This window comes from Emys orbicularis, chromosome 6 (assembly GCF_028017835.1).
Source record: "Emys orbicularis isolate rEmyOrb1 chromosome 6, rEmyOrb1.hap1, whole genome shotgun sequence".
Lineage (NCBI taxonomy): Eukaryota > Metazoa > Chordata > Testudines > Emydidae > Emys > Emys orbicularis.
Genome location: NC_088688.1, coordinates 131,148,976 through 131,172,877, shown reverse-complemented (window position 1 = coordinate 131,172,877; position 23,902 = coordinate 131,148,976). Strand labels below are relative to the sequence as shown.

Here is a 23,902-nt window from a genome sequence, read left to right as displayed (position 1 = left end):
TGCCAGCATTGGCCTTCACTCATACTCAGAGCACGGTCCAGTCCGTGCATTGAATGAGTTAGGCATCTTGGGGGAAAACACAGTATGTGATCACGTAATTAAAGATTGTATTATAATGCACACACACAAGGAGGCTGAATAATGGTTTCACAGGCAACCTCAATTTTAACATTTCCTAACTTATGAGTCCTTGACTTTGCATCCTTAATGTTGTTTTCATGCAGTTTTGTGTGTATAAGGGCTTACCTACACATGGAGTAATTCAGGGATAGCTATTTGAAAAAGCTTTGGAAGTGGATTAAGCTAAACAGGAACAAGACACTCTTTTTCCAGAATAAGAATGTCCACATACGGCATTAATCAGGCATTATTAATCCAAATTAACTCAAGTGTAGACAAGCCCTAATTCTATATAGATTCTTATGCTGTACTGAGTGCTTTCCAGAAGCGCATGCCTGAGTTTGAGGATCCTTCTGAAAAGGTTTTTAAAACTGGGCTCTCCAGCTGACAGAAGAGCTCAATTTTACAAAATAAATGTGCCCGGGGAGTAATCACCAGTCACTACTCCTCATGCAGGAAACTCCCCAGCAAACTGCTTAAGCAAACGCATAGCAAACTGCAGCTGAACTCTCGCCTGCAAGAAGATGGGAAGCATTGAGTGTGGTTACAGAGCTAGAGGCTGAGTGCTGGTATTTGGAACTGAGCATGGGGCCCCTCCTCCGCCCTCACTTATGATTTTATAGCCAATAGGTGGTGAGGGTTATTTGCATATTTCCATTCACATAAGGAGCCTGAAGCAGTGACAGAAAGGGGTTTCTCCTACTCCAGGAGACCTGCTGGCACTTTTTGTCCTTAACTTTAGGGAAACTTTGCACTGAGCTGCAGGCTGCACAAACTGCACTCACTTGATCTCCTCTGGACACTGGAAAAGGGAGACATCTCCAGTGATGGCAAGGGGAGCACTGCTGGCAGCCCTGGGCCTGTGGATCCACTACCTCGCTGCTCTCTGCACAGCTACTGCCACGACACAAGCCACTGTCCCAAGTAAGTCTGAGTCCTTGGCGTGGGAGAAACACTGGAAGCTGCAAGACAGTATCACTTTTGCAAACATCAACTGAACTTCTGTTTGTGACTTTATACTAAAGGGAGGGGGGGGTGCTGGGGATGTGCACAGAGGAAAGGGGGGGTGCTGGGGACATGCACAGGTGAGTATCAGAGCATGCACGGGGAAGACAAGATTGAGGTGCAGGGGGCATGTACAGGTGGCTGTTGGGGATGTGCATGTCAGAAAGAGAGGAGGTGTTGGGGGCATGCATGGTGGTGCCCAAGGATATCACTAGTGAGATGCAGGGGGATGTTGGGTGCATGCACAATCATCGGGGCATGCACAGGGGAGGATGTGAGGTGGACAGGAGGGGGTGTTTGGGGCAGGCGCAGGAGGAGGCTGCGGGGGAGGCTGCGGGGCATGGGCAGGAGGAGGCTGCGGGGGAGGCTGTGGGGCATGGGCAGGGGGAGGCTGTGGGGCAGGCAGGAGGAGGCTGTGGGGGAGGCTGTGGGGCATGGGCAGGGGGAGGCTGTGGGGCATGGGCAGGGGGAGGCAGGAGGAGGCTGTGGGGCAGGCAGGAGGTTGTTTGGAGGAGAGGTGTGGGGCATGCACTGGAGAGGTTGTAGGGCAGGCCGGGCCACGCACGGGGGGAGCAGAAGAGGCGGCCTGGGCGGGCTGTGAGGCCGGCCGGCGGGCGGGCGAGGGGCGCGCCGGGGGAGTGTGCGGGGCGGGGCGGGGCGGGAGGCCCGGATGGGGACCGCGCGGCGCGGGCGCTGGAATGCCTGGCACGCGGGCCAAGGTCACCCTGGGGCGGCGCGCGGGGAAGCCCCTGCGGCTGGGCTTCTCCCCGGGCGTGGCTGTGGCCGGGGGCTGCTGGGCTGGCCGGGCGCGCGGGCCCTTTGCCCGGGGTGCCGGAGCCGCGCGGGCGAGCCAGGCCAGCAGTTGTGCGCCTCATGCCCGGGGCTGCACACACCCGGAAGGGAGACACTGGCCCCTGCCCCAAACTGCTACAGCCCCCAGCCCGGGGTCTCTTGCACCGCTGTCACTGCCCTGAGCCGCTGGAGTCCCTCCTGCTCTGCCCCAGGGAGACGAGAACCAGGCCCCTAGGCAGGGCACCTGGTTACTGGCCCCTAGTGTCTTCTCCATCATTGACATGCGGGTACTGACTGCAACGAGATGCTTCCAGTGAACAAGCAGGGGACTGGGTTATTTATCTGATTGCCCCCTGTCAGTGATACTGGCATCTCCTGTGTGCTGCTGTCAGACTACTGGCTGGCAGGAGGTGCTCAACAGGACCTCACAAGAGCTGGGCCCTAGTGTGTATTATTTATTAAGTGGGTCAAGTGGCCCGTCCAGTTGCACCACAGACACAGCTGGAACATCTTGAGCATGGTTTAAAACCAAAAACTAGTTGCAACATGTAGTAATAATGCACTGGTGGTGTAACTAATGCCTTTAAAGAAGATGAAGCAATTAGAGTAAAGTTTGAAGAGGAATATTATAATCACACAGTGGATATACATATATAGCACACAGAGAACATGGAATGGAAGAATATATCATCTAGAGAATAGTAGAATTTCACTAATTTTCACTTTGCTAATCCACAAAACTAATACACTTTCAACAAAGAAACTTTCAACCGACTTTTCATCAAAGGTGGGAGAGAGACTAATACATTTTAAAAATCTAAGCAGTTAGAAAAAAGTTTGGACATATCTGTTGCAAACCACCAAGTGAAACTAAGATAGTAACTAACTATGGCCTAGAGCCTCAGCAGTACTTAGATGCCTAACTGCCTTTGAGGATCTGGGGCTACATTTTTCTCATTGTTGACATTTCATAGGGAAACATTAAAAAGAAAATGAATGGAGTGTTAGGGTCACCAGTTAGGTGACTATATTTCCCAAAGGGAATCGCTGGCCTGAGCCCTCCCACACATCTCCTGGCCGCCAATCAAGTTGGCAAGAGCAAACGGGACGAATGTCCACTTTTGCCAAAAAAGTCGGGACGGCTGCGACAGGGCTTAAAAAAGGGACTGTCCTGGCCGAAACATGACGTATAGTCACCCTAGGCCACGGTGAAAAGGAATATATTCTGACCTTGAAGCTAATCTTATTCTATTGATGGTAATTCTAGGGCACCCATCACAATAATGGCTTAGGGGCATAAAATGAGAATTCTCTTCCCTCCCAGAGCAAACTTATAAACATCGTTTTCGTTCCTATAGCTACTTCCTTGCTTTGAAGCCTTTCTGCTTAATATGTTAGTTCTCCCTAATAATAGATGATGTGGGAACCACTTGTGAGAACATCTCAGATCTAGCCATGCCATGAGCCTGATGTAGCATTCCTTTAAACTCTCACTGAAGTCAATGGGTGTTTTAGGAGCAGGGGAACACAGGATCTGGGCCGCAGGAAATATAACGTCTGAATCCGTAAGAAACAGTACACAGAGATGTTCAAAGGAAGATTATATTTACAGAGCTAAATTCTGATCTCAGTTTAACCAGTGTAAATCTGGAATAATTCCATCTAAATCAAAGGAGTTACACCAGTTTACATTAATGTAAATGATTAAAAAAATTGGCCCCCAGCTTTTAATATTACTTATAAATGCTGCTGTATGAACTTTCCAACAGAATCTTTGGCACTTCTGAGGGGGCATATTGGAGAACTAACTGCATAGTGCAGTCATAGGATCCTGTTAGATTTATTATGTATGAGAAAAGCTCGTATTTGGGAAACTGGCCTGTACGTATACTCCCTTGGCCATCATTATAAAAAGGGCCCTTGTATTTATTATTGTAGAAGTCTGCCCACAGCTGCACTTTATCATCTTAACACTGTTTTAAAGAGTGATTCTTTACAGTGTTTTAGAATGCTAGGACCACTGAGCTTTGTGGACAGTCCTAAAATGTAGGAGAGATGCTCCAGTGTGTCTAAAGGATGGGAAAGTACTCCCAGTGTATCATTTTACAAGCATACCAAATGCACTTGAGGGACGCTGTCATTCCACAGGGAATGACAGGCTCTAAGCCAGCATGTGTTCAGACATTTGTGCCCACATGGAGTCCTGCTGAGTCCTATGGAGCTCTGTGCAAGTGCAGTAGTTAGCCCACGTAATATTTATTGCAGGATTAAGGCCACGGAGTTCTTTCCTCACGTGTGGGATAAATAAACGAAGTTGAAGCTCTTGAACAGTGTAGTTAAACAATAGCCTGCTTTATGGGTTGTTTTGTGGAGTTGTAACAAACAGTGTGATTTTATTGTATTGTTTAAACTACTCAGATCAAATCAAGCATGATTATTTCTGTAATTTAGTCCTTGCAAAAGCATTTCACTTGTCTGAGTTACAAATCTTTACTTTGTTAGTAAACATGGGCTAATATAAGAAGCTTGGTGGGTATTCAAGGTGACTGATACGTGATGTTCTATTGCGCTTCATCAGCTGTAGGACTAGTTATCTCAACAGAACTCTCACTGGTGTTTGTGTAAATATTTCAGCATGTGTGTGTTGATTTCAATGGAGCTGTGCCAGCCGAGGATCTAACCCATGATGTTTTTATGTATCTAACAATTTGAATTTCCACATCTGTGTACGTAACATGACAAATGATGAAATTCTTGTTTATCCAAGATTCCTTCCTTAATCCACAATTCAAATCCATTGATCCATAGTGAATAATTATTTAGATCTTATGATACTTTATATCCTACACCTAGATGGGGTAGTTCAACTTGCTCAAAATTCAGTTCTCAACCCACCCGACAATAGGATCAATTCAATGAAGGGCATAGTCTTGTTGCCATTGAAGTCAATGGTAATTTTGCCATTGACTTCAGTGGAATCAGGATCGGGTCCATAATGCTTGATTCTCCTCTTATTGGTACTATCCTTCCACTTGAGTCATTTCAATGTCTATAGAAGTCAATGGGAGTCTTTCCGTTGGCCTCAGTGGGCAACAGATCAGGCCATAATATCAGTGGAGTTACTGCTGATTTCATGGCTGCAGTACTGCTAACCTCACGTGGTCAAAAATCACAAGTGAAGCCTCAAAAAATCATGAGCTTGACTTAAAAATCACAAGGATTTTTTAAAAAACAATAAATATTTAATTTGCTTATGGGTGCTTATGGGCACACTTGTTTCACTTGTAGGCTCACACCCCCCCCCCCCAACCAAGAGGGCTAGAAAAGTATCCTTTTTAACAAAAGGAAAGTTAAGATTCTCTTGTAGCCTCCTGATTCCAGCACCAGGGCTTTAAGAAAAACACCAAATATTGTGAGACTTGGGCTAAAATCACGAGAATGGGCAACATTGCTAGGGCAGTATCAGAAAAGCAAGCTCTTTCTGTGCAGAGACTGTACTTGGCTTGTTATTCACAACACTTCTGCTTCCTTCAATTACAAAAATAAAATAAGAAACAAAACATTGTAGATTACGTTATTTTGACTGGCTCCCGGACAAATATTATGGTTAAAATGTGTACAGTAAAAAGCCCAGAGTGAATTTTATGGCAAGAAAATTGAGTTTCTTTATAGTGCATCATCCCTACACACATAACAAAGGCCAGAAAATTATACTTTGTATTTAAAAATATGCATCTGAAAGGTACTGCAACACTGACTACAATGATATTATTCATATCCTTAAAGCAACATACATGCTTTCATACCTTGCTGAACCAGGACCATAGCAAATATTAATTTTTAAAAAGGAATAATTTTGCTTTTAAAGAGCACTTAAGTCACCATTCCCTATAAGGCCTCGTCTAAACACAAAGTTGCACCATCTTACCTAAAATTGATTGAAAACCTTTGTGTGGATACTTTTCATTTGACTGAAACCTGACTTCTATCAATTTTAGCTTACGTCCATTCTGTGCAAAATTCAGCTAAATTAATATAAGCCATTTTAAACCAATAAAAGATTGGAGGGGCGATGCATTAGTTTCACTAAATTGTTTTTAAAACCCACTGTTAGTTAAACTGACGTGAGTTTGTGTATAGACAACCCTACATTTCTTTGGCTCTGTGTAAGAACTCAGTGGTTAAAACCCTGCATCAGAAGTCCCTTGCAGCTAGTTTACAAATATTAAACTAAAGTTGTGTGATGAGATTTTCTTCTCTTTATGGCCCCTACATCATTATGCCTTCAAGAAAAGGTATTATTATTCTTCAAACTAATTTGTGCTGGTACGACAAGACATTGCTTTTATCCTTTGAACAGGGGCACAAATTGATCTGGCAAATTTTAGTTTTCTGAGTGGCTGTACATGGCTGTTTAATAATGTGTCTTAGCTGGGCCTACTTTTAGCCCATAGTCCCTCTTTGTTATTTTAAAGCAGTATGTAGTCCATATGTATGTAAGCACTGTTCAGCAAGGGAGATTTAGGTTAGATATTAGAAAAGATTTTCCTAACTATAAGGATAGTCAAGCACTGGAATAGGTCACCAAGGAAGGTTGGAGAATTCCTCTTCATTGGAAGTTTTTAAGGATAGGTTAGAGCAGTGGTTCTCAAACTTTTGTCCTGGTGACCCATTTCACACAGCAAGCCTCTGAATGTGCCCCCCCCCCTTATAAAATAAAAATATTTTTATATATTTAACACGATTATAAATGCTGGAGGCAAAGCGGGGTTTGGGGTGGAGGCTGACAGCTCGTGATCCCCCCCATGTAATAACCTCATGACCCCTAGTTTGAGAACCCCTGGGTTAGACAAACACTTGTCAGATGACCTCTTGAGGTCCTTTGCAGCCTATATTCAGTGTGTGTGTGTGGTGTATATGAATGAATATGTGTACACACACACGTATGCACACTGAAATTGCAGATTCTAAATGGTCAGAAGGGGGAAAGAATTGTAATGAATTCTAGTTTTAAGATGTGAGATGCAGCCAAATCATCTTATGCTGTGATCGAATCAGATTTTGCATGCCAAACAAAGGGAGGTCAGGACAGTACTTGAGGAAGACCTCCAATGAACACCTCAGAACAGCAGGAAGTAATTATTGGTGACTTGCACATACATAATGTACTCTGAGTAAGTAATTACCTGGTGTACTTTGCTGCTGGAGATGCTGCCCTTCAGCTGAGTCCCTGACCATTTGTGGCCACTGAAGAGTCCATTGCAATTATTGCAAGTACAGGGTTGCTAATCCTGGCAGTCTAGATGAATCGCTATTCACCTGCAATTTCAGCTGGACACAGTAACCACCTTCACCTCCTCTAACCAATGGCACGTGGCTTTGCATGGTTTCATGGTTGATGTGGTCGCAGAGGTGACTGCATTTCAGTGGTGGATGAAATAGTCCCTATATATAAAGGTGTTTTATGAGGCTGAATTAATGAATATTGGTAAAGCACTTCGAGCTCCTCCAATGCAAGGTGCTATAGAAATGCAAGCTCTTCTCGTTAATAATCACATACATGTCAACGTAAGAGCATTCCTGGGAGTTAAATGTATTACAAACTAGAGGGTCTATTCCATGCAGTGTGGTAGCTGTGTCAGCCCCAGGATATTAGAGAGAAGGTGGATGAGGTAATATCTTTCTTTTAGAGGGGATACTCTCAGCTACTCCGAAATAATAGTCTATGTATTGGAATGGACACACTATTAAGCAGATGCTAGTTTAGTCTATATTTTGGATGATTATCAAATAGTCTTAATGCAGTGGGGAATTGCCATGTAGTACCTAAATACAAAGAAAATAGTATAAAGGGAATGCAGGTGGAGTATTCTTGTTTGCCTTCCTGTATGAAACAGGAACTTACACATGCAAAGTCTTTATGAGGTTCTGTGCATTTCATAGTTGAAAGCTGCTTTTATTCCTTTTTAAGACTTTATTGAGTCATCACTGCATGGAAAGTTAAACAGTTTGATGTTTAACTAAGAACTATTCAGCCTTCAGGGCTTTCTCTTTCTGGGTTGAAGAAAAATGATCCTAGTTACTCTAAGGCCGTTTTTAAGGAGAGAGGGTAATGGATTGAAGAGATAATTAACATTTGTGGTGAGAGGGAGAAGTTCTGAATGGGCTGTAGATGCAAAAAAAAAAAAAAAAAAAAAATCCCCAAAGCGGGCAATGTATAAGGAATAGATAAAGCCAGGTCTACACTAGAAACTTTTACTGGTATTGCAATGTCATTTAGGGGGTGTGACTTTTATTTCTTTATTTATTGCCAGTATAGAAATATCAAGTGCCCTAATGTAGACAGTTCTGCTGGCATGAAAGTGCTTTTGCCCGTATAGCTAATATTGCTGTATCACTGTTTATTTGTGATGCTGGATGCTAACACCCACAGTAACAGTAATGTTTTGTTTGCAGGACTTCAGGGCACATGCAAATACTAACAGTTTAGGCCTCAGTTCAAGAAGGTAATTTAAGCATGGGTATAACTTTAAGCACGTGAGGAATCCCATTAACTTCAGTGCATCTACTCAAGTGCTTAAAGTTAGGCACTTGCTTAATTACCTTGCTGAATAAGGCAATTTAACTGAACACAAAAGGTTGGGTTTTAAATCAATAAAGCATATATAATACATGGAATTACATCTATAATACATGAAATTTACAGAATGAAAATACTGAAAAATATAGATACCAGGCAGGAAATATTCTCATACTCTTAACATCTTTCTTCCAGAAAATCAACTTTCTGTCATGGAAAAAAATCAAGCAAAAATGGCCATTATTTGTGTGTGTCTTGCAAAATGCCATACTTTGTATCTTTGTGTTCCCTGCTCTGGGTCTGAGCATTTAATGATTATATTCCCAGAACTCTGTGAAATCGTGCTGCAAATGGCGCCAATAAACAAACCAGTAAACAGAACTGAGCTTTTGCTGGGTTGAGAAGAGGAGAAATCAATATTTGCTAAAAGGAAATCTGCCAACTAAGGCCCCAGTTCAGCAAAGCATTTATGCACATGTCTAGATACATCTCTGTTCAGCAAAGCCTGTAGTTAATCACAAGCTGAAGTGCTTTGCTGAGAATAAGGATGGCCTGGATACATCAGGGCCTAAAAAGGGGCAGAAATATTGGTTTCCAGTTTTTAGGAGAGTATTCCAAACAACAGAGGAAATACTATTATAAAAGTGTATGATTTTTATACTGCACTGAGTGTGAAATCCAAATAGCACTCACTTTCCTCCTTCCTCTTGTCATAAAAATGAAAAGCAATTTATATTTTTATTCTGAAAGCAGAGGAATTTCTCCAAGAAAGAACTGCTCATTGCAGGCATAGCATACCACATGCTGTGTCATTACTAATATGCCCTTTCTCCTTCCCTAGGATGGATAGAAAGCAGCTTTTCTTAGAAAGTTGGTTATCAGATTGTTTGAAACATGGGCTTTTGTTTTGTTAGCTCAGTTTTAATCCCCAAGGCTGCCTTTTGACCTTCCCACTTTTTTAGTCAGAACAAACCCAGACACCCACATTGAATAAAAGCATGGATGAGTTTGCTGCTACTAATTAATTACTGAATAATCAGTTTGTTATTGCTTAAGTGATTTTCATTAAAGCTGAAATTATGGGGAAGACACATCATCAATACTATGAAGCTTATTAGGAAATCAGTGATTTCTCCCTCTTCCCCCACCCCACAATTTGAAACCCGTGGGCATTTCTCCACAATGAAGTGCTAATTGCTTTTCAGATGCACCAGTTTTATATCTTTTCCATTACCGGATTAAAATAAAACCCTAAAATAAACACATACTCCTATAATTGGCCAGTTTCTACTGTCCTTGTTCTGGCAGGGAAATGGGCCTTAGAATAGGGTGAAATTGATTTTACCTTGTCTTCTGACATCTTTAGATCTGTGACGATCAAAATGTTTGTTTGTTTTATTATGCATCTTCCTAAACCTGTTTTAATACCTGTTTCCAATATGCTGTCTCTATTATAGGAAGCACCATAGAAACAAAGAGAGACTTTGAGGGGATCGAGAGCAAATTTTCTTTAAGGACAGCTGACGAACCTGATGATGACATCTGCTACTTGGTCCCTGGTCAAGAAGACACCGTGGCACGCTGCAACTTCAACCATACCAGTAAAACCTTTGTGGTGATCCATGGATGGACGGTAAGAGGAAACTTCTGGAGCTGAGCTACAGTCAAAACTTCTACTGATGTCAGTGGGAGCTCCACACACACAGAGCAATTGCAGTGTCAGGCCCTGTAGTGAGTTACTTGCATTACTGAAACTTTAGTCCGTGACAAAAGTATGTTTACAGTAAAAAAAGGTTTTACTTTCCCCATTGTACGTCTCCTTCAGCATTTGGGGGCGGCGACTCTCTCTCACTATGTGTATGTGCAGCATCTAACCCAGTGAGGCGCCAATCCCAGCTGAGGCTTCTGGGTGCTACTGCGATACAAATAATAATGTGAAATCTCTTTTCAGGTAACTGGAATGTACGAGAGCTGGGTCCCAAAGCTGGTGGACGCTCTGTATAAGAGAGAACCCGACTCTAATGTTGTCGTTGTAGATTGGCTAAGTCGTGCCCAGCAGCATTATCCAGTATCTGCTGCCTACACTAAACTGGTTGGAAAGGATGTAGCTGTATTTATTGACTGGATGGAGGTAAGCACTTGTACAGAGGGCTAGATCACATGGATTGTGTAGGTGCTAGGAGTTAGACTAGTTTAACGGTACAGTTTAGTTTGTTCTATCTCCATTCTAGATTTCTTTCAAGAGGAATTTCAGGCCATTCAGAAAGGGGGTGTGATTTTTCTAGCCAAAGATTTAATAATAGAGGCAAAACTAGGTACATGTTCTATGTGGCACGCGCACACACGTCTGAACTGCTTTGGAGAGATCACAACTGTAAGAGTGTGTGTTCATTTGTAGTCGTTTCAATAGTAGAAAGATTCTGATGAACCAGAGGGAATTCAGAGAGGAATGGAAAGGGATGGAGGGGTTGAATTATCAGGAAAAGTTAAAAGAATTGAAGTATAGCTTTCCTAGAAGACAATGAAGGCAGGGCACATGGTAAGAGGAACTGACATTGGAGCAGACCAATGGTCTAAAGGCAGGCGCCTAAATCTATACTTAGGACTGATTTCATAGTTGCTGAGCAACCCCAATACACAATGAAGTCCACAAAGTGCGACTGGGGCAAGAAGGAGAATGCCGTCCCTCGGGGGGTGCGGGGCCCGGGACAAGTCAGCCTCCCCACTAGTCTCCTCAGCGTTCGTCCGGCACGCCCCCACCATCTGCCACTCTCTTCCTCGCCGTCTGCCCGCCTCCTCACCCCCTCCCTCCTGCTCGCCTCCCCGTTCGCCTCCTCATCCCGCTTGTCCTCCCGCCTCCCCTCGCCGCCCGCCTCCTCACCCTCTCCCGCCTGCTCACCTCCCCGTTCGCCTCCTCATCCCGCTTGCCCTCCCGCCTCCCCTCGCCGCCCGCCTCCTCACCCTCTCCCGCCTGCTCACCTCCCCGTTCGCCTCCTCATCCCGCTTGCCCTCCCGCCTCCCCTCGCCGCCCGCTTCCTCGCCTGAATATCAGGACAAATATCGGGACCGATCGTACATTGGTCGGAACGCGGGACAAAGGGCTAGATATTGGGACAGTCCTGATTTTTATCGAAGCACGGGGCCTGCCAAAGCCCAGGGCAGCCGCCCCGATTTGCCCTACCCAAGGGACGGCTCTGAATGGGGCATATTGATTCCCTGAGCAATACTGAGCTACGGCCCAGCATCTTGTTTGATGGAGGCCAATACCACATGTCTCGGGAGAAGTTGCAAGAAACCCCATAGTTGGATAATTAAGAAATAACATGCCCTTAGGAAAATCTCTTCCTAAGTCCCATCTGTCAGTGATGAGCTTATGTCCTGAAGCATAAGTGTTTATATACATAAAATGTCTTAATCCTCTTTGCAACTTTGGACGTTCTCATTATCTATCTGTCTAAGGCCATGGCTTCACTGGGGAAAAGGGGTGTTCTTAAATCACGTTCACTAACACAAGATAAAATCCTAGTAAAAAGGCAGTTCGGAGTCTTCACACGAGTTAGCAGGTCAGGTTCAGAACCCCGCTACCCCGTAGGCTAATTCCACTCCTTGGGGGAGGGGTTTCAGAAGCACTCAGTGCTCAAAAGCTGGCCTGCTCTCCTCCCATTGATGTTGTGGCCAATGCCGAGTGCTTTTGAAAATCCCCCCCCTACACCTTTTTTAAACCCCATTCAGATCTTTAGACTCGGCAATCCATTGTTCTTGTATTATAACAATAGTCTACCAATATCGGAATGGCAGAAGGAGGGGGGAGGGGGTTTATTGTAGGGTGCTACTAGGGGACAAGGCTAAGAAAAGGAAGATCTAGGATAAATAGCAGGAGACATTTCTTAGTGGTGAAATCTCTTAAACGGTGGAATAGCCTCCCAAGTGCCAAGTGGAAACCCCTCACCTGGGAGAGGTTAAACTAGACTGGACAAAGCACCAGAAAATATAGCATAGGGAACAATGCTGCTATGGTAGCAGGGTAGTGCTGTGATTCGTATGAAACTCAGTTATGGGATATGTGCACAGCTCACCCCTCTCTGAGCTGGGCAGTGATGAGAGCAGCATATATGTGGTCAGGCTTGCTTGACATTAATTTTCTTTAGGAGAAGATTTTCAAAAGCACAAATGGGAGTGAAGTGCCCAACTCCCAATGGCTTTCAGTGGGAGTCTATCTGCCCTTTGTGCCTTTGAACTATAGAACCACAGGGTTAGGAGGGACCGCAAGGGTCATCTTGTCTAGCCCCCCAAATCTGCCCTTAATCTTTTACATGGCACCTAATCCTGTCCCCACTGAAATAAACATCAAACCATATTGTCTTCAGTCAGGGACTGAGTAGGTTTACAGTAAATTGCAATTTTTCAGATACTTTTTCTGTCTTAATTGTTTTGGTTTTGCACCCTTGGAATTTAAACTTTTTTTTTTTTAATCTTCCATAGGAACAATTCAATTACCCACTCGACAACCTCCATTTGCTGGGCTATAGTCTTGGTGCCCATGCTGCTGGGATTGCTGGAAGTCTGACCAAAAAGAAGATTAACAGGATCACTGGTAAGAAAAACCCTGCTGTTTATCGGTTTGTGTGCTCACAAAGAGAGAATGGGGGACCCTGTTTCTCCCCTGGCTTGAATATTACCTTCTTCTTGAAATGTGGTTTGCTTTTAGCTAGGGCTGTTGATTGATCACAGTTAACTCATGCGATTAACTCAAAAAATTAATCGTGATTAATCGCACTGTTAAACAATAGACTACCAATTGAAATTTATTAAATATTTTGGATGTTTTTCTACATTTTCATATGTATTGTATTCTGTGTTGAAAATGAAATCAGTGTATATTATTTTTGATTACAAATATTTGCACTGTAAAAAACAAAAGAAATAGTATTTTTCAATTCACCTCATATAAGTACTGTAGTGCAATCTCTTTGTCGTGAAAGTGCAATTTACAAATGTAGATTTTTTTTCTGTTACATAACTGCACTCAAAAACATAACAATGTAAAACTTCAAAGCCTACAAGTCCACTCAGTCCTACTTCTTGTTCAGCCAATTGCTCAGACAAACAAGTTTGTTTACATTTACAGGAGATAATACTGCCCTCTTCTTATTTACAATGTCATCAGAAAGTGAGAACAGGCATTTTCATGGCACTTTTGTAGCCGGTGTTGCAAGGTATTTATGTGCCAGATATGGTAAACATTTGTATGCCCCTTTATCCTTTGGCCACCATTCCAGAGGACATGCTTCCATGCTGATGACACTCGTTAAAAAATAATTTGTTAATTAAATTTGTGACTGAACTCCTCGTGGAAGAATTGTAAGTCTCCTGCTCTGTTTTACTCACATTCTGCTATATATTTCATGTTATAGCAGGCTCAGATGATGACCAGCACATGTTCATTTTAAGAACACTTTCACTGCAGATTTGACAAAATGCAAAGAAGGTACCAATGTGAGATTTCTAAAGATAGCTACAGAACCCAAACCACCAAAAAAAGAAAATCAACCTTCTGTTGGTAGCGTCTGACTCAGATAATGAAAATGAACATGCGTCAATCTGCACTGCTTGGGATTGTTATCGAGCAGAATCTGTCATCAGCATGGAGGCATGTCCCCTGGAATGGTGGTTGAAGCATGAAGTGACATATGACTCTTTAGGTCATCTGGCACGTAAATATTTTGCGACGCCGGCTACAACAGTGCCATGAGAACACCTGTTCTCACTTTCAGGTGACACTGTAAACAAGAAGCAGGCAGCATTATCTCCTGCAAAAGTAAACAAACTTGTTTGTCTGTCAAGTATCAAAGGGGTAGCCATGTTAGTCTGGATCTGTAAAAGCAGCAAAGAGTCCTGTGGCACCTTATAGACTAACAGACGTATTGGAGGATGAGCTTTCGTGGGTGAATACCCACTTCTTTGTATGAATACCCATGAAAGCTCATGCTCCAATATGTCTGTTAGTCTATAAGGTGCCACAGGACTCTTTGCTGCTTTGTCTGTGTGATTGGCTGAACAAGAAGTACGACTGAGTGAACTTGGAGGGTCTAAAATTTTACATTGTTTTATTTTCAAATGCAGTTATTTTTTGTATATAATTCTACATTTGTAAGTTCAACTTGCATGATAAAGAGACTGCATTACAGTACTTGTATTAGGTGACTTGAAAAATACTATTTCTTTTGTTTTTTACAGTGCAAATACTTGTAATCAAAAATAAATATAAATTGACCGCTGTACACTTTGTATTCTGTGTTGTAATTGAAGTCCATATATTTGAAACTGTAGAAAACATCCAAAAATATTTAAATAAATGTATTCTATTATTTAACACTGCGATTAATCACATGCTTAATTGTTTTAATCGCTCGATAGCCCTAGTTTTAGCGATAGTGATTGTGCCTACGTTTTATGCCTTTTATTGTTGAGTTGCTAGGCCTATAGTGATTATTGATTGTGTGATGATAGGCCTTACAGGCCTGAGCCCCACTGTGCTAGGCACGGTACTTTGACCTATACAGCCAGGAAAACCCCCAGTTTGTCTGTGGGTCTGTCTTCACTGCAGAGCTGTTACTCTGATATTGCCTCTAACCTCCTTCCTGTCCACCCGCAGAGTTTTGTGTTGCTTTAAACCCAGGTTGGTTGGCCCTGCTGGGGCTATTGGCTAGATCACAAGTGCTGCTTTGACTTGGGTTGGTAACCCATCCACTTTGCAGTGAGGACACAGGCTAACTCACTCGAGTGCTGATAGTCCTCCAGTGCCTTCCCACAATTCCATTCCCCTCCTCCCCCACTTATGCCTAGAAAGACAGAACACACGTCTCACAAGTCACTAGGAGAGAATTGTAGAGCAGCTCAATTCACTACAACACAAAGAATCATGGGATATGCCCCCAGAACCCCTAGTGCCCCCCCCCCCCCCAGGTGAGTGCAGCACTATACCGGTGAGGACACAGTAACTCGGGTAGGGAATTGCAGTGTTGATGCTCACACCAAGGTGAAGCTAACCCAGGTGTTCAGTCCCAGGTCCCCTGAGTTAAACTTAGAACTGTCCTAGCAAGGTTAACCATCTGTTTAAGACACGTTTGCTATTATGTTATGGGAATTTGCACAGTAAGGGAAGTGGATGTATGTTGTTTGTGTAAGTGTCACAATTGAGGCTTTTATTTACTGTTAGAGCAGGTCACTTTTTTGACTTTTGAAATTGATGCAATTTTAAAATTTCTTTAAAAATCAGGAACACTGACAATGATTTTTTTCATTATTCGTCCCCTCCCCCCATACACACCTGTTTTCGTACCAGCAGGTGAGCTGGTTGAAATATTTCAATTTTTTGGACATTTTGAATTTTTAAAACTTCAATTTTTCAAAATGTGGAAAAAATGTGAAAACATTTTGAGAAGTCATTATTTTTTTCACTAGCCATAAATACTGCAAACCTGTAAGAGTTAAACTGCCTTATTTCTTTACGCATCTTTTATATACACCATATTCTGTGTAATAATAATAATAATGAAGCTTTAATGTCTGTATTTAATACTTTAGCATACATGAATGTGTGCTTTCATTAATGTATTTAAGGAGCTGACAATGCAAACAAAACAACTTTTAAACTAAGGCTCCCCAAACTTGGGGACTGTAACACAGATTACATCAATTTCATCCATTGGTTTGGATTTTTTTACTCCCATGAAGGTTTAGATCCAGCTGGACCTAACTTTGAATATGCTGAAGCAACCACGCGCCTCTCCCCGGATGATGCTGATTTTGTTGATGTCCTACACACCTACACCAGGGGGTCTCCGGATCGCAGCATTGGGATACAGAAGCCCGTTGGGCATATTGACATCTACCCAAATGGAGGGGGCTTTCAGCCAGGCTGTAATCTAGGTGAAGCGCTGCGTCTGATTGCAGAAAAAGGCCTTGCAGGTAAGGCTAGTTTGGAAAGAGAAGGCTAACACTTGTCCAAGTGATCTTAGGGTGGGAGGAATTTTCAACAGCACCTAAGGGCCGGGCTACACTGCAGCTGGAAGTGTGAGTTCCAGCTCGGGTAGACATACGTATGCCAGCGTTGATTGAGCTAGCATGCTCAAAGTAGCCGTGTAGCCATGTCTATGTGGGCGCTGGGATGGTCTCGCTGGCCCAGGTAAGTACCTAGGGTCCTGGATGGGACTCGTCTGTCCCGCCACCTGTGCCGCTGCAGCTCTGCTCCTCTTTTTATTGAGCAAGCTTAATCAAAGCTAGCATGCTACATCTACCCGAGCTGCTAATTGCTCTTCCAGCTCCAGCCTAGATGGACCCTTCGCTACTTAGGAGCCTCAATCGTATTGAAAGTCAATGGGACTGGTGCTCCACAGGCACTTGTGACCATCCCCCCATAAGGCCCTCATCTCAAATAGATTGTTTTCTCACTGATAACTCTGACCGGGTAACCTGATTCTCTTCCTTCAAAGATGTGGATCAACTGGTGAAGTGCTCTCACGAACGCTCAATCCACCTCTTCATCGACTCCCTCTTGTACGAAGACAAGCCAAGCCTGGCCTACCGCTGCAACACCAAGGAGACCTTTGAGAAGGGTCTGTGTCTGAGCTGCAGGAAGAACCGCTGCAACAATCTGGGCTATACGGTCAGCAAAGTGAGAGCCAAGAGAAACAGCAAAATGTATTTGAAGACTCGCTCTCAGATGCCCTATAAAGGTAGGTGGCAGCCATTTCATTGTGGGGAAAAGTGATTTTTGTTCACGCTGCGTTGTGTGGGAGGAGAATGATGATCTTGCTTCTTTGCAAACTGACATCAGGATACGCTGAGCTATTGAAGCTCTTAGAGTTTTTCCCTTAAGGAGAAGAGGGTGGGGAAGTTAATGTAACACAATGTTAAGGGATCCAAAGGGAAAAGGACCTGTCTTGTCCAGTGTAGTCAGTAACTCTGCTTGGAACAGTCTGACTCTCTGAATTTTTCCATCGCTTTCTTTTCCAAACCAATTCTTACTGTTGCTGGAAAAACTAAAAGCAAACCAAAGCGTGGCGAGTGACTTATTCTGAGACGTGCAGACATCAAACTCAAACGCTATATAGTAATGCCTGTGCCAAAGCCTGCCACTGCAAGACATACACTTTTTTTTTTTTCTGATTGCCACAGTGGCTGGTCTAAAATGGAAATTGCTGGAAAGAATCGGAAAGCTTTCAGCTACGGGGGGAACTAGCTAGGTCAGCCTTGTAGCATTGACAGTAACATATGAAGGACCCAAGTATGGCTGTGCCACAAGCACTGAGTAAGGAGCAGCAAGAAGCTCACTACTCCAGAAGTAAACCAAGGGCAAGCGGTACTCCGAGTTTCTCTGGTGCTGCCAGTGTTGGAACAGTGGCCGGACTGGAATTTGTGGGTGTTTACAGTGTAGTGGTGATTCGCTGAACCAGTTACAACAAACTTCATAGGGCCTTTTTGCACGAGAAAGAACTACTCCTTTGAGTCTGGGTGTGCAGGGTTAGCCCAGCACTGAGACACATGAACCTTCCCCATGAAACGACACCAAGCCAGTACTGAAGCCCCAGCGAACAGTTTATATAGCCATTCCAATGCCAAGCGGTAAATAACCCTGAAGTAGTTGATTCTGCCATCCGTGCTCCTGTTAAGTAATCCTTAACACAAGAAAGTCCTCTTGATGCCTGTGGAACTACTCACATAACAAAGGGCTAGTCAGCTTGAGCAAGGGTAGCAGATCCACACCAGGGTTTGGCCAAGTTGTCAGGTTTGCTAGTCTCTCTCTCTCTCTCTCTCTCTCTGCCTCTGCAGGCTGTTTTTAACGATGAATTTTCCTTTCCTGTTCCTTCCTCCACCCAGTCTTTCATTACCAGGTCAAGGTCCATTTTTTTGGAAAGGAGAATGTGACCAAGACAAATCAGCCGTTCCTGGTCTCTTTGTATGGCACTGCCGATGAGAGCAAGAACATTGCTTTGATACTGTGAGTATCAACGGAAATCCAGACAAGCACAAGTACAACCCACTGCTCAGGCTGTCTCCTGCTAGGCCTGAACCACAGAGGGTATGACTCTATTGCAGCCCCAACTAAAGAACCTGGCTCTCTAGCACAAGCAGTAGAGACTTATGCTTTGAGCTCTTGTGGTTCAGATCTGGCTCAGATAGCAGCTGTCAGCCATGCAGTACTGAGGCTTAGCATATAGTCTCCATAAGGGCCACTTTGATCAGAGATTTGAAAAAGAAACGTCAAGTCAGGCTTGTGGCTCGTCATAATCAAAAATTCTCCAAGCCAAAGAAATTCAAGACCTTATTGTGTCATCAGTCTTCAAGCAGAGCTCCCTGTTGAAAGCAGTGGAGAGTTCTGCTTACACTACACTAGCTTGGATTTGCTGTTACGCAAGAGTGGTCCCCTCCCCCCCCCCCCCGTAGAGCCTTAATGTCATGTTCCCACTGAGTTAAAGGCAAAGACTTACATGTAACTTAACACAGTTTTGTTGTCCAACATGGGTCTGCCACAAGCCGCACAGATGGGGGTGCGTAGGAGCTGACCAGCAACAGATTGACTCAGAGATGGGAGCTAGGGTGGGTTGTAAGGGCCTGAGCTGAAGTCAGTGGAAAGATGCCCATTGACTACAGAGCACATTGGATCAGGCCCAAAGTGAGACAGCGCACACTTGCCCATCTCTGAAAATACACAAAGGCCTACTCACAGATTGTAACTTATTTTTTTCCACAGACCTGAAATTTCCACAAACAAGACCTACTCCTTCCTGGTTTACACCGAGGTCAGTATTGGAGACCTCCTCATGCTGACATTGCAGTGGGAGAAGGAATCCATTTTCAGTTGGTCGGACTGGTGGACCGCCTACGCTTTTGACATCCAGAGGGTCAGAGTGAAGGCAGGAGAAACTCAGAAAAAGTAATTACAGTAAAAATTGAATATTGGATTTAATTGCCAGTGTGTCAGGACTCTCAAGATACCTGGTGGGGGTAGAAAGAGATTAGGAGCATTTGTTTGAATAAAAGCCAGGGGTCAGATTCACAGGTACAGATGTTGTTTTTTGTGCTGCAACCTGGCTCAAGCAGCTAATTAGGTTAGGTTTACAGATGTTTCACATCACTGTAGCAGCTAGAGCATCTCAGTTATTCTGGTCCCATAAATTCCACTCCGCACCATTCAGCCATGCACTTAAGTATGTGGCTAACATTAAGGATATGAGTAATCATGTGGACTTCAATGGAACTATTCATGTGCTTAAGAACCTTGCTGAATCAGCGACTTTGATGGTATTTGCAGACCATCTCACCTGCCTCCTTCTGAGCATTTGTGTAAATAACACTTTCATCACAAAGAAGGGAGGGACTCCTGAACACCCTTCCACATTTGTATTCCCACAGGAAGTGTGTGTGTGTGTGTGCGTGTGTGTGTGTGGCCATCTTGGAAACGCTTTATTCGCTTGGGAATCCTTCAATCAGGAGGGCAGCAACAACAGCATGTGACTTTGTTGTGAATGAATACCGCATACCCAAAGCAGCACTCATGAGTAGTTCCGAAGCAGAAATACATTCACATAAACCAAATTTTGAACAGTGACCATATTCATAAAGCTTGAAATCTGTTGGCAGAAAATCTGAACTGAAAAAGGGACTTAAATGTGTCCAATTGTTTGTAGTGTAATACATCCAGCTCTGAATTTTGTACAGTAGTAAGTTTTTCAAAATACACAGTAATGAGAGCTGGAGAAATATGGAAAAAATAATCAACAAGTAGCTTTGGCCAATAAAAGCAGCTGCTGGGTTTGGGTGAAATTGGCAACATACTTCATTCACAAAGGTTCAGGGGAGCAAGGTTTTTAACCAAGAATGTTCAGAGAAAGCAAAAGTCACATGAATATTAATGTGTGTAAACTCCTGGGCCAGAATTTGCACGGAAGTGAGGTTCTTACAGCCATTTAAAAACATTGCACAGAGTTTCACCCTTTGTGATTAATGACGAGGGCCTGCAAAAAGTCCAATTTACCTCCTTTCCCAAATTTGTTTCTGCATGTATAGAAGTGCTTTCCTGAATCAGGTCCCAAGAGCCGGATTGCTCAGCACCTTGCACTGACCCTTTAGGAGTTGAGGTCATTCAGCACTTTGCAGAATTGGGCCAATAAATGACACAATTTGGCTGCATGCAGTTTTCACTCTAAGTGGAGTAGCCATTTGTCCATAACAATGCATTGAAACAAGTCAGTGTCTTTTTAAAATCTCTTACCAATGAAGTTTCATTGTACCTAAGTTCACTAGAAACTGCCTGTGCTGTTTGAAATTGTACAGAATTTTTACAAATGACATTACTGGAATGTTTAAAAACAAATATTGTTTTTATTTTTCAAATAGGATATCTTAATGTTATTTTTAGCACCGTGTAAATAGATTTTTTTGGTTTGTTGGCATTTTTAAAGTTTTTTAATTTGGACAAAAATGTTTTGTCTTGGTAAAATAGTTTGTTTAGACTTTTTTAAATGTTTTTGGATTAAGTAAAATTTAAAGGAAATTTTGAAATGGAAAGTCGTTGCAAACCAAAATTTAAACATTTTGTTAAGAAAGTGTCAAAATAAATTTTCAGTGGTTTTGGCGGGGGGAGATAGAGGGGAGAGTAGGGTTGAAACTAAAAACTTGGCAAAATTGGCACAAATTGGTGAAATGTTTGTGTTGCCAAATCTACCGTACTCTTTTTGCTGAAAAAATTTTCAGCTGAAAAATTTCTCCCAGTTCTAGCCATTCCTTAACCGATTGCTCATGCATTTAAGAAACAAATGATCCCATCCTTGACAAAGGCACATTGTTTCTGGACATTGGTTGCATTTTAAGAGCTAAAAGGGTTGTCTCTGCTCAGCTGTGTGAAAACTCTTATGTTTGATCTGCAGGATGGTGTTCTGCTCTCGCGATGGCATCTCTCACCTCAAAAAAGGGAAGGAGGCTGTGGTATTTGTGAAATGCGCTTATAAGCCCAACAACACAGATACAGGGTAAGAGCTCTACTGCAACATATGATGCCACACAGACAAATCAATGAATGTAGAACATTACTTTAAGGATGTTCTCAGTATTGGCTGAAACCAGGCAGTGCCGAAAGTCTTGTGAGAAAACAGTCTCATGAGATTGCCACATTGACTTCCATGGTAACGCTGGTCAGTGCTAGATGAGCTTTGGGGAAGCATCTGAACTTTCCCGAGGTTATCAAAACTTAAGTGACTGAATATTTGGTCCTGGTTCTCTGCTATCCTGTATAGCCATAGACCCCTATGCAAAGGGAAGACACAGGGGGTGTAAAGCCCTACTAGGCTTACATCCACGCTTTGCACAGGAGGGGCCAAGTAGGGTATAAGGTGATGCCTTCTAACTCAGCAGGAAACAAGCACACTTTTGTCTTCAGGACCATTTGTGGTTTCTTTTAAAACATGTCCATCTTCGTTTGGGCTTTACAGCTAGGTTTCAGGCTGTCAGTGGTGGGGCAGTGTTTGATACAGTAGCTATTTTTAGGTCTCATGGGTGCACCTGCCTATTCAGGTCTCAGTTCTCCATAACGATGCACTAGACTCTCGCTCCAGGGCTAAGTCCCATTGAAGTCAATACGAACTGCTGGCGCTCAGCACTCCTCTAAAAATCAGGTGTGTGTCATAATTAGTGACCAACAACCATCAAAGAGTTGAGCAGCTAACGTATTGTCACACAAAACAATTGTTTAGACTTGAAAAAATCCTACAAATAAGGCTAAGGTAGGTTATAAACTGCTCCTATTTCTCTTTTAGAGACCAGTCAAGACCTTAAAGAAAGATCAGCTCTTGAATTTTCTGAAGAATGAAGTGGATGAAACATTTCTGCTTTGGATGGAAAAATAATCCCCATTATGTTGGGTGTTGAGAAATGAATGTATTGAAATATTTAGCAGCTGTAATACTGCTGGCCTTTTAGTCTGCTATTCCTAGTTATTCTAGTAGACTCTTTTGTACGGAGTCTCAGAACACACAAAGTGGTTACTTAACTATAAAGAACATATTAGCCAAGTAGTTTAAAATACATCTACAGAAAGTGTAACATCTTGATTACCGGGAAGAATTAAGAGTTATTTTGCCTCAAAATACCACCTTGTAACAAGGTTTCTTGATATAATGTACTGTATAGCAAATTCTTAGTATTTATTGAAAAGTCTCATTTCTGGGCCTGTATTTTGGCTTTTTAAACTTGATTTGTTACTTTTAAAGATTTTTCTAAAACTGGACAGATGTCTGTTTTTGTGGTTGGGCAACATCCATTCAGCTAATTAATGAGTTTAAAGACCCTTCGCTGACCCTTGCTCAAGGTGGTCAAATATATATTTAGCATTCGGGAAAGCATACACCTGCTCTTGCTAAGGCTGGTACTCAAAAGATGCCCAGAACTGAATGAATATGGAAAGAGAAAATTCTGGATAATAATGCATTGTACTTGAGGTAAACTCCAGTGCTAGGAGTACTGATTTATCCTTAGGGTGACCTGTTAATCTCTACTCTGTTAAATAGTTCATCCTGCAATAAATTTCCAATCATAGGAGATGCTAGCATTTTCATTGTCCTATGATGATATTTTAACATTAATGGGTAACATCTTTTTCAAATAAAGCCATCTAAACTCTCACATTGCTCTAAGTTAGGGGCTTTGAAAGAAGCAACAAACTGGAAACTGCAGGAAATTTATTTTCATCACCTGTTTACGACACCAATGCAAAATGAGGTGAAAACCAGGCCATTCTGCTCTGACACTTAAGTTTCAGTCATTCGAGCCACAGCTGTGCTAGCCTTGTGTTCTCCTGTATTTTCCAGACATGAAAATGGACAGGCTGCATGATCATCCTTCCCTTTGCTGATATTCTTGTTTCCAAAGACTACTCTCTATTTATTTCTTGCCTATGACATAGGGGTAGAAGCTGTGAGCTGCAAGATTGTCTGAAATGTCACAAATTTCAGTAAGGTGCAGGATCTAGGCCATTCAAGGAGCCTGAGTGTATTGTTCACATAACACAATGCTCTGAGATCACTTGAATTAAAAGTGCCACAAACAAACACACAAGTACTGTAAAACTGAAGGGTTGGGTTTTTTTAATAATAAATAATGTATATTTATTCGAATGCCATGAAAAATTCAGTAGCCTTCTTTTATTAAACCATAAATCAAAAATTGGGGAGGAAATACGAGCTAGAATATGATTACATATCCGTTTTTTGTAATCCTTGCATTTATTACAAAGCATATGGTGAAGGTGGCATTTATGCTAAGTCACCCAGAACAAAAACCGACGCCTGTCTGTATGTTATTTTTCAATCAACGTACCATTAGCAGATCAGGTGAACAAAGAGCTAA

At 42.8% G+C, this 23,902-nt stretch overlaps 1 protein-coding gene across 1 annotated transcript; it reads left to right on the top strand.

Annotated features, from left to right (window-relative positions):
• Positions 1-947: 947 nt before the first annotated feature.
• LPL (lipoprotein lipase) lies at positions 948-22,333 on the top strand. Its single transcript, XM_065406355.1, has 10 exons — positions 948-1,044; positions 9,955-10,130; positions 10,449-10,628; positions 12,980-13,091; positions 16,235-16,468; positions 16,993-17,235; positions 18,380-18,500; positions 19,254-19,436; positions 21,430-21,531; positions 22,315-22,333. Exons 1-10 carry the CDS (start codon positions 948-950, stop codon positions 22,331-22,333), a joined length of 1,467 nt encoding a protein of 488 aa, XP_065262427.1.
• Positions 22,334-23,902: the final 1,569 nt, after the last annotated feature.

Excerpts from the sequence above, each read along its gene's own strand:
- LPL (XM_065406355.1), top strand. The coding sequence starts at position 948 with ATGGCAAGGGGAGCACTGCTGGCAGCCCTGGGCCTGTGGATCCACTAC. Across the intron at positions 10,131-10,448 it reads TGGTGATCCATGGATGGACG|GTAACTGGAATGTACGAGAG; the intron begins GTAAGAGGAAAC and ends ATCTCTTTTCAG. Across the intron at positions 10,629-12,979 it reads TATTTATTGACTGGATGGAG|GAACAATTCAATTACCCACT; the intron begins GTAAGCACTTGT and ends AATCTTCCATAG.